The sequence below is a fragment of the Sycon ciliatum genome, chromosome 6 (genome assembly GCF_964019385.1).
Source record: "Sycon ciliatum chromosome 6, ocSycCili1.1, whole genome shotgun sequence".
In the NCBI taxonomy this organism is placed as follows: Eukaryota; Metazoa; Porifera; class Calcarea; order Leucosolenida; family Sycettidae; genus Sycon; species Sycon ciliatum.
Genome location: NC_088648.1, coordinates 32,549,411 through 32,560,113, shown reverse-complemented (window position 1 = coordinate 32,560,113; position 10,703 = coordinate 32,549,411). Strand labels below are relative to the sequence as shown.

At 51.1% G+C, this 10,703-nt stretch overlaps 2 protein-coding genes across 2 annotated transcripts in view; one reads left to right on the top strand and one right to left on the bottom strand.

Annotated features, from left to right (window-relative positions):
- The window catches only part of LOC135818957 (uncharacterized), a 6,599-nt gene extending 2,591 nt beyond the window's left edge, over positions 1 to 4,008 (top strand). Inside the window, exons 3-4 of the mRNA XM_065332124.1 lie at positions 1,122 to 1,378; positions 2,305 to 4,008. Of these exons, the coding sequence (XP_065188196.1) occupies positions 1,122 to 1,378; positions 2,305 to 3,066 (1,019 nt within the window). The 3' untranslated portion in view covers positions 3,067 to 4,008. The remainder of the gene's footprint in view (positions 1 to 1,121; positions 1,379 to 2,304) is intronic.
- Positions 4,009 to 9,212: 5,204 nt separating this feature from the next.
- LOC135819921 (uncharacterized) overlaps positions 9,213 to 10,703 on the bottom strand; it is a 56,275-nt gene continuing 54,784 nt past the window's right edge. Inside the window, exon 25 of the mRNA XM_065333220.1 lies at positions 9,213 to 10,046. Coding sequence (XP_065189292.1) covers positions 9,583 to 10,046 — 464 coding nt within the window. The 3' untranslated portion in view covers positions 9,213 to 9,582. The remainder of the gene's footprint in view (positions 10,047 to 10,703) is intronic.

The window sequence follows — 10,703 nt, the reverse complement described above, 5'->3', positions numbered from 1 at the left end:
GCATAGGGATGTTATAAATTCTATAAAAAAATCCTTTTTTTAAGACATAACCTGGGATTCGAACCTGCACTATCGCGCGCCCTGCATGCATCCCCCGATACACTTCGCATACATACTAATTCTTCCAAGTTGCTTCACGTTATGATCTTGCATTTGAAAGCCCTATTTGAATATGCATTGTGGCCAGCCGTCTTTGATGGCACGGTACGATACGGGACAGGTACGGGACAGATACGGGACAGGTACCGGACAGGTACGGTCGAGGGTAATACCGTCTACCGCCTTGATGACCTAGGCAAAAAAAGCATAGGGATGCTATAAATATTTCAATTCTCCTATTTTTTAGGCATAACCTGGGATTCGAACCCGCACTATCGCCCTACATGCATTCCCCCATACCCTTCGCATTCATACTTATTCTTCCAAGTTGCTTCACGTTATGATCTTTCGTTTGAAAGCCCTATTTGAATATTGCGGCCAGCTGTATGTGGCCAGCTGTGTTTGATGGTACGGTACGGTACGGGACAGATACGGGATAGCACCAGGCGTGACACAAACACACAAACACACAAACAAACACCAAATTAAAGCTGTGTGGACCCTGGCTAGCGCCAGACGTTACTGAAGTAACGTCTTCTGCATAGCTACGGGAATAAATCCTGCTAATCTTGCGTTGTGCTTGTGCTTCTGTGTCTACCCTCTCTCGCCTCCATTCTCAACGTGTTTGTCTACGTCCTTGTTGTCTGCTTGTCATCTTTCCCCCATTGGTACACGTCATACTCCCCCCCCCCCCACACACACACACACTCCCTGCTTCTGGCACTTCCCTCTCTCTACTCCTTCCCTCATTCCTGATCCCCTTCCCCTCTGTTACCCGTATGTCCTGCCTTGTCCCTGCCCCTCTGTTACCCCGTATGTCCTGCCTTGTCCCTGCCTCTCTGTTACCCTGTATGTCCTGCCTTGTCCCTGCCCCTCGCACACACATGATCCCCTTACCCTCTGCTACCCCATTTCTCCCTGTCGTGTCCCTGCCCCTTTCCCCTCATCCCCTTCCCCTCTGCCATCCTCTGTCTCCCGTTCCTGTCCGTTGGACGTCTGACTTTATTGCCTGTCATTCTCAGTACCCCTGTCAGCTGGCGTTGAAATCCCCAACAACCGAGCAGGCTCAAGCATAGCAACGTCTCCCGTGGCAACAGCATCCAGTGCAACGGAAACGTCAGCGGCCCCGGGTGTCAACACAGCCTCATCCGCTTTCAGCCATCATCTACAAATTGTCATCATAGCAGTGGCGGGTATCGGTGGTTTTGTGCTTGGCTTGCTCGTGGCTTATCTAGTCAGCAAGTACGGCGCATGCATGTCGAAGTCGGCAAACCACGAGGTAAGGGCTGAGAGTGTGGTGGAACAGCAACGGCGACCGTTAGGGATAGTGTGGATGCTGAGAACACGGTGGAGCGCACTCCCGGTGCGCGTGGGCGTGTGTGTGTGTGTGGGGGGGGGGGTGAGCATGTGTATGTGTGTGTGTGTGTGTGTGTGCGTGTGTGTGCGTGTGTGTTTGGTGGGGGGGGGGGGGGGGAGAGGCTGACTAATTATTTTATTTATTTACTTTTCCCGCTTGCATCTTTCCCTCAAACCAGTGAATTATTTATTTATTTTTTCATTTTCTGCAACGCCTCAATGCACAGTGGGAGCACTGACAAATGTGAAGAGAGCGAGTGCCAGCCAATCACGGTGGACGCGTACATGTAGAGATTGTGAGGCAAATGGGAAAGGAAACGACAGGGATTCACACAACCCTACGTGTGTTGGAGCATGCAGTACAGTGGAGTCGCGCGCCCAAGAACGTTGTTTCCAAGGGGCTTGCCTGGGACGTTCTTATTTTCTTCAGCAATCTGGCTGCGTTCTTGTAACACCGTATTAGAAACAATCCGTACTGGATCATATGTATATCCCACAAGCTCCCAGAAAACCAACGCCGCCGTTCTTAACTTTAGGCTGTGGCATTCTTAGTATTTCAGGCTGGACGTTATTGGGCTCCACGTTCTTCAGCTCGCGACTCCACTGTACTCCAGATAGCGGTGAGAATATCCCCTTCATCCGTCTCTAGTCAGAAAGGGCTTGATGAGTTAACGGGCCTGAGATCACAGCTTCACTTCCCCTTCCTGACACGCCGTCCGTGTATGTGTCTGTCCATGCACATGTTACGTCTGTCCATGTGCATGTTACGTCTGTCCATGCACATGTTACGTCTGTCCATGCACATGTTACGTCTGTCCATGTGCATGTTGTGCGTGTGTTCATGTGCAGCGCGTTACGACCTCCTGGCCTGCGTGGATCACTAGCAATTACATGCACAGTCGCCGTCAAACGGCTATCGATGGGTGGCAGGCTTCCAATGACCCGGCGATCTGCAATGAAACGGACGAAAGGGGTTGCGAGCCAGAATACAAGGACATAACTGCATCGTATGGTCGCAGCAGTTCAGCGGGACTTCTGGACACTTCTAATACCGCGTCCGGCTACGAAACTGACCAGTCTACCGGCAGCAACGACAGAAAATCTAGCTGCACATCGGATAGGCGTCTGCAGGGCCTGACGTTGAGACCAGCATCGAGTCACAGTCCCGCTAACAAGTGTGAGTCTCGGCAGAGCATTGTGGAGCTGGCCGAAGAGGACATTTCGGCACATCACCCTCCCAGGAGCATGGCAAGCATGAGTGAGTACGTTGAACCTACATGCTCTTTGGAGCCAAACGCACCACCCTTGGCCGGCGGTTTCCGGAATGACCTTGCCAAAGCCGGCAGTCGAGGCATTTCCGCAAATATTGCATCTCACACGAGAACGAACGAGTACGTTGAACCCACTTGTTCACTGGAGCCGAATACAGCTCCCGTCACCGGTGGCTTGGGGGATGAGATTGCCCTTTTCGACAGTCGAGACACTTGCTCTACACATTCTCACTGGAGAGCTATCCAGGCTATTGTGGCTACTTGCCCGTTGAAGCGAAATACACCACCTGTGGCAAATGGTTTGGAGGATGAGCGTTTCCATGGGGACAGTCAAGTGTAGCCATGGCTACCCAGGTGAATGGTCTAATCCTATGGGTGATGAATAACCATCGGTCTAGGGCATGCCGCAACGTGCTGTAACTTGTAGGATATGCTCATGTGCCAAGCAGGCGTGCCTATCTGGTCGACTAGAAATAATAATTTGCATGCGTGAGCGAGTGTGTGCGAGAGTGTGTTTGTGTGTGAGTGAGTGTATGTGTGTGTGTGTCTGTCTGTCTGTGTGTCTGTGTGTAGGGGTGTGTGCGCACACACTTGCGTATGTGCATGTGTGTGTGTTTGTGTGCGCACGCGCGCGTGTTGTATGTAGGTACTTTTGGAGGAGATGAGTATGTCGTGTGTTCATGTGCCACTTGCATCCCCTGCTGTGTGTGTGTTTGTACTCTGAGTCACAGGTGCATTGCAATCTCACCTCAGCACTGATTTCAGTATTTTTTCTTCTTTTTTTGTTATCCAAACATACGTACATGGTCGCTCTACTGCAAACGTCGCCCCTGGTTCACCGAATTTGCAAGCGTGGCGCATGATCAGTGGTGAATCGTAAGAACACGTTTATGGCCTCGCCCTGAGAATGACATGCCTTGGCCGGCCGCTAACCTGACTCATGACTACGTGACTTCTCCTATGCAGACTCAGAGACCATGTGACTTCTCCTAGGCTATAGTATGCGGACTCAGAGACCATGTGACTTCTCCTATGCAGAGTGCAGACTCAGAGACCATGTGACTTCTCCTATGCAGACTAGGCCTAGCCCAAATTTGCTCGGGGCGTTTCGATATTTTGCCGGCAACTTTTGCCCGGGCACTTTCCGTATTCTTGGCATTGCCTTTCGTTCCGATATTTTGCTCCATTTTGCTCCTGCTTTGTGGCAAAAATGGTTTCGAATGAACCATCTACTTTGGTAAAATTGGATGGTGAAAGCAAAACTTTAAATGGTGTCAGTATTCCGGATTTTGTAGCATGCTGTCCCCGGGGAAAATTGCGGGAAAAAATCGCAAAAAAACGCGGCAAAAAACGCGGCATAATATGGCATAATTTGCGGTGAATTTGCGGTGAATTTGCGGTAAATATGCGGTAAATATGCGGTGAATATTATTGATATCATCTCGCGGCGGCAAGTTTGCAGTTGATATGAGGCAATTTTCAGTGCGTATGTACAGTGTAGTGAAATCAATCAGTTACAAGTCTCTGGTGTAAGCGCTCGTCATATTTGAGTACAAAGCCGCCACCGGATGAGACGTTGCTGACCGAACAGCACTGTGTGTACGTGTAGTGCAACAGAAAAGTTCAAAAAACGCGGGAAAATCGCGGAAAACGCGGTCTCTTAAAAAATCGCAAAAAAAGGGGGAAAAAACGCGGCCGCGGAATCGCAATTTTCCCCGGGGACAGAGCATGATTTCAAATTTATGTACCCCTGACAACCTGCACAAGCTATTTCAGCACGACGTTGGCCCAATGAAACCAAAGAAATTTGAATAAAATTACCAAAACACACCCGGATCCTCTGTTAATTCGATATTTTGCTCGGAATTTGCCAGCAATTTCTTTTCGTGGGAAATTTCGATATTTTGCTGGAAGCATTGCCGGCATCGCGTTTTTCCCAAGGGGACAGGAACTTGTACTTCTCTTGTACCTGTATAATCATTCTCTCTCCCAGGCTATAACTAATCCCGCCGCCGCCCTTGTTCTCTTCCTCATCCCCTGCTCCTCACCCCATGCCCCTTGTCCCCTGCCCCTCCTCCACTGTCGGCATGCCCTTCATCCCATGCCCCGTATCCCCTGGTCCTATCCCGTGCTCCTTAACCCCGGCTCCTCCACTGTCGACATGCCCCCTTGCCCCTTATCCCCTGGTCCTCATCCCCTGCTCCACGGTGATCCTCTGCCCTGCTCTCACCATGCTCCTCCTGATCATGTCCTGTGTACTGACTGCCCAACCCCATCCCCACTGATTGCCTTGAAACCAGGGAGTCGTAAAATACCAGTATTTTACTCCCTGCTTGAAACCACGCACTGAGTTCTAAGTACTAATAATTTTAAAACCGACACCAGAACACAGTCTCGGAGGTTGTCAACTTATTCGTGCAATTAGAGCCGACTGCACGCAAACAAACCAAAAATTTTAATGTGCAAACTCTACTGGCAGTGGCAAACACACACAAACAAAGAGCTGAGCGGATCTTGTGTCCACCTTTGAACAAACACGAGAGACTTGGAGTCGAAACGAGCAAAGCCGTGCAGAGAAACAGATATCCGATTGGTAACACATTTAAAACTATAACGACAACCGTCAAAAGAAGATTGTGCGCAACGCTACATGCCGGAACGCGGTCAAGAAATACAGAAATTCAAATTCGCAGCCAATCGGAAGCCAACACATAAAGAGCACAGCAAAAAAATAAAACAGAATAATAAACTACAAATATGGCAACGCAGCGACATAGCTCGTATAATTAAAGCAGGCGTGCAGGCTGCCATATATACTCACCAGACTTGAGTCATGTACTTGCGTGTAGATCAAGTAGCGGTGCAGCGGGGCAGGCTGCGTGCCGTTGAAAAAAATGTTCTAGCACACTCCCGTCGCCGACGCCGGATATCATTGCCGGCGCGATCGGGAACGTCGTCGTTGTCGACAACACACATTCACAATGCAAAGATACACAAGCACACCAGCACAACAGCAGACACCAACGCCATGTGCTGCTGCTGCTGCTGCTGAACCAGTGCATCGACAACCAAACCAAGTATCAAGAAATCAAAGCATGGCGAAAGAAATCCAGGGGGGGGGGGTCTAGTTACGAGACATTCAGGCAGATACAGCAGTTAGAAGGCGGAAGATATCGACTCGACTCCGTACACTCCGCTCCGCAGGTCTCCGTTTTCCAAGTTGCAGAGACCAAGCACCACCAGGAGCGGGAGAGTTTAAAATAGACAGGAACAGCAGGGTGTTTACAATAATAATAATAATAATAGCACATTTCGCGTAGTAGAGCACTAAATAAAGAAATTCAGTGTTTTTTCCGCTTCTGTCTTGTGAGCATCATCAGCTAGGTGTAGTAGCTGCTGATACCGATTTCTCGCCGGGTGTCGAGCTGCACAGTTTCCTCCAGTCTGTCTTGTCTGCTGCTTGCTGTCGGCACCTGGAAAGGTCTTCCATGGTCTTCATTGGCACACCCAGCTTATTCAGCTGAGCAACCAAACTTGTGGCCAGTGTCAACCTTGGCCGTCCACGAGGTGCTTTGTTGCCCTTGTCAAAATAGCCGCTCATGGCTACTTGCGGTGGCGTGTCCGTGTCCATCCGTAGCACATGACCGGTCATTCGTAGTCGCCTACATGCAACTGTGTCTGATATAGGGTTGCTCTTGGTTCTGCGGTATAGGTCGTCGTTTGAAATTGTGTCTGGGTATCGTATTCCAAGGAGTGATCGCATTTGACGCCGGTGGAATGCGTCTGCCTTGGCCATTGCTGTTGACGATAATCCCCAGGTCTCGCAATTGTACAGGAATGTCGGCAGTACGATAGCGTTGTACAGGCGTAAGCGTGTCTTCTCCGCTACTTTATCTCTACGCAGCCATAGGGCGTACAGCTGGCCAAACACGCGAGAGGCAAGTTCCATCCTGCGCCGAACATCCTCTTCCTCCCCCATCAAGGAGCCAAGCTGCCTAGATGTCCGCCAGCTCTCGGAATCAGGTGACACACGGATCCACTCTGTTTTATCTGGATTTACTTTTAATGACCAATCGTGCAGTGTGTCTGCTATTACAGGCAGAGCATTCTCAAGCCACAGCCTGCAGGTTGAATAATAGGAGATGTCATCTGCATAACCCGTCTCTGGTGGTAGACTTGCGTCGCCAGCAGGGCGGGGCGCGAGACGAGTTCTGCATTCCTGTAGTGCTGCCTCCAGATAGCAGATGAAGAGAACTGGGCTGAGACTGTCGCCTTGTGGTGTTCCAATAGTGCTCTCAAACGGTTCAGCTGTGGCACTTGCAACCTTAACAGTGATAGTTGTGTTGTGGAGTAGGTGGTGGATGAGACATGTGCAATCTGGATTGGTGATTGCAGACATCACCTCCAGCAGCTTCAGGCGGTTAATCGTATCGAAGGCCTTGGACATGTCCAGGCCTAGAATGTGAAATTGCTGTCGGTAACGAATGGCTCTTGCAGCGATCCACCGCTGGGTCCATACCACGTCCGCTGTACTACGGCCCGGGCGGAAGCCGGACTGTGTAGTACCAAGATGACGAGAGAGTGCCCCGGATTCCGTGATGCGCCGAAGCACAATGATCGATATCACTTTGCGGATAGAGTTTAATAAAGTGATGGGCCGCAGACTGGTTACAGGACCCTTGGGCTTGTTAGGCTTAGCGAGAGGTATGAGTATTCCTGGTCCAATAGCCGTCGATAAATTGGCACCCTGCGAGAGCGCAGCGTTGACGAAATTTGCTATGACCGGCGCTAGCACCTCGGATCCATATTTCAGGAGCTCTGCTGGGATTTTATCTGGACCACAGGCCTTCCCGTTTCGCAGGCGCTTGAGGGCAGTGGCGACTTCAGATTCGGAGATGGGAGTGGCGAGGGAGTATGGTGATGGCGGTGGTATTTCACCTGCTGTTTTGGCACTGAATTGTGAGGAGAAGTGATCTCGAACTCGACTGGCCTTGTCTGTGGCATGAGCAAGAATACATCCATCAGCTCGCTCGACAATCAATGGTGATCGTTGTCCACTACCACTCTTTAGCTGCGCTGCTGCAGTAAACATCTGAGCAGATGTAGGTGCCTTTTCAACCCGCTCTGCAATCCTATCCAGGCGTTCCATGGCATCGCTGCGCTGAATATTTCTGATCTGGTGCATGATGCAGTTCCGTTCCCTCTTTAGCTCTTCTGGATTGTGATGGCCTGATTGCTGAAGTAATCTGATTTCCCGTTGGCGCCGTGAGAGGGTTTCAACCTCTGGATTAGGTACACAAACCCTGCGTGAACCGCTTCTGTGCATGCGTCCAAGAGTGCTCTCTGCCACGTCCATGACCGCTTGCGCTGTTGAGTCCCAGGTACTGATCACGGAGCCACTGTCAGATGACCCACAAAATGCAGGTTGTTCACGCAGTTTCTGGCAGAGGCTGGACTGATATTCCTTACGGACGTCAGCGTTTTCTAGTCTCTGGATTGCGATGGGAGCAGCGGCCTTGCCTGCTGCGGCAATGTGTACACGGTATAGACCAGTCAGTTCCATGTCCGCAATGACTATTTTATGATCGCTGAATGTCTCGGTTCCAGCATACGAACGAGCTCTCACAACTAGTGGCTTGTAGCGCTTTGGGATCACGATGTAGTCAATCATGTTGTGGATCATTTTCCTGAGGCCATCAGGGGATGCCATGCATCCAGTCCATGTGGTTCTATAGCGCATTGAGTAGCGGAAGAGCGTATTAGCCAACACCAGATGATGCATGTTAGCCCACTCTACCAGCGCTTGACCATTGTCATTTCTTACACCTTTGCCATATTGACCCACACACGCTGCTTCACCTGCTCCGACCTTGCTGTTAAAATCACCAAGCCCAATCACGAGTGTTCTTCCACTGCACTTGTTCCAGGCTGTGGACAAGGCATCATAGAACCTTTCACGAACCTCAGGATTACTCTGCGCTGCTGGGTTTGTGGGGCCATATGCCACGACGAAACGAACAGGTAAGGTATTGCCCTTGCCTTGCGGAATGGAGAGGTCGACAGTTCCGACTCGGTCGGAAATTTTTTTGAATGTTGATACAAATTTGTTGAGCATGTTCGATATGACAAATCCATTACCTCCATGCCGGCCCTCTGCTTGACCGAAGCTGACAAACCGATGCGAATCACCGAGAGGCTTATCGACGGTCGTTGTCATCTTGAGCTCCTGAAGTCCGCAGAAATCAATACGATAGGCGTCCATGTCACGAGCTAGTTGCTGTTGCTTCGACGCAGAACAAAGTCCGCGCACGTTGAACGTGGCGAAACGAAACCCCCGGGGTAGCATTTTTCAGAAGAGTTATTGAAAGTTATTGAAACGTTAGATGTCACAAGCTTTGACAGTCAGGTAAGAAGGAGAAAGAAGAGAAAAAGGAGAGAGAGAGAGAAAAGAAAGCTAGGCAGTCAGCCTAACACCGAAAAAGTGTTTACAAGAGAGATTAATTTTATAAGTCGTTCTTGAAGGGGGGGTTGGCAGCTGAGCTGCTGAGCGACGATTTTCAAGCCAGGCACAACGCAGCGTGTGTCTCCTACAAACTCAAGGCATGCACTGAGCTCCACCATGCTCGTTTATCCATCGCCCATTCAATTGTACAGAACACCCCCCCCCCCGTTGCTGATGTGTGGCCAGCCGTTGTGTTTACATGTGAGAGAGAGGTCAGAGTTTGCTGCAATCACACAGCACATTGCAGAGGGCAGGCGGGTGGGCAGGACGCAGCAGGAGCTTGCATCCCCCCCCCGCGGCCGGCCCTGCGCCCGTCCCCTGGGCGGGCACGCCCACGCACAGCCGCAGCCAGTCCTAGACCTGGCTGTTCTGGCGCTGGAACTCTGGCGTTCCGTTGTTTAAGTTGGCGTTCATCACACCCGGCGACATTGAAGGCACCGAGGCGATTGGTGTCATCGGCGTAGTCGTCCTGAGCGATAGATTGCTTCCATGCCCACCAGAAGGCGTCAACGACAGGTGAGAGACCTCGGTCGTGCGGCTAGCGCCACGGTCTAGATTCGGCGGCCGAGCCACAACTCCAGGCACGCCCGCAGGCAGCACCTTACCGTCCGGGTAGTCCGTTGCCATGCCGTTGAACTTGGTGTTGGGCGGTACGGGTGTTTCGGAACGCTCTTGAATGTTTGCTGCGCCGTTCGGGTAGCCAGTGACCGCATTGGCGCGTCTTGCCTCGGCTCTCTTCACCGTCAGGTAGACGAGTATGGCACCGATGAACAAACCTCCAACGGCGCACGCCACCGCCGTTCCGATTAGAGTGCCGTCTATGCCACACGGAGCACAACACACACACGCACACACACGTACACATATGTACACACACATACACCAAACAGATGGCACACACGTGCATGCACGCATACGCGCACGCATACGTACATACACACGCACACACACGCACGCACACACACACACACACACACACACACACACACACACACACACACACACACACACACACACACACACACAAGCACACACACCAGGGTTAGTCTATCGCTGACTGACAGCAGACATCTCTAAAGCATGAGGGGGGGGGGGGGGGTGTCAGCTTCGTAGCCAGGCCAATCTTATCTTCATGTAATACAGTCTACGCATACAGTACTGTGGGTCGGCGAAGAACTGGCGGGTCAGCCTCCTAGCCTAGATCATTCTTACTTTCATGTATTACAGTCTATGCACGGTTGAGTCACCCTGTATACATTGGTATGCTGTGCTTGGGGAAATTCTAGCCTGGTCGTTCTTCGGGACCTGACGGTACTGTAAAAAAAAGAAAAAAAGAAAATTATCGTGTCCGTTCCCGAAGGGAACTCACGACGGCCGCTAACACCCGGTAAACCGTAGCGGCAGATGCAGGACGGTACTGTAGCATGAAGCCGGTGGTGGTGACAAACGATAAATTTGCTTGCAAGCGGATTTCC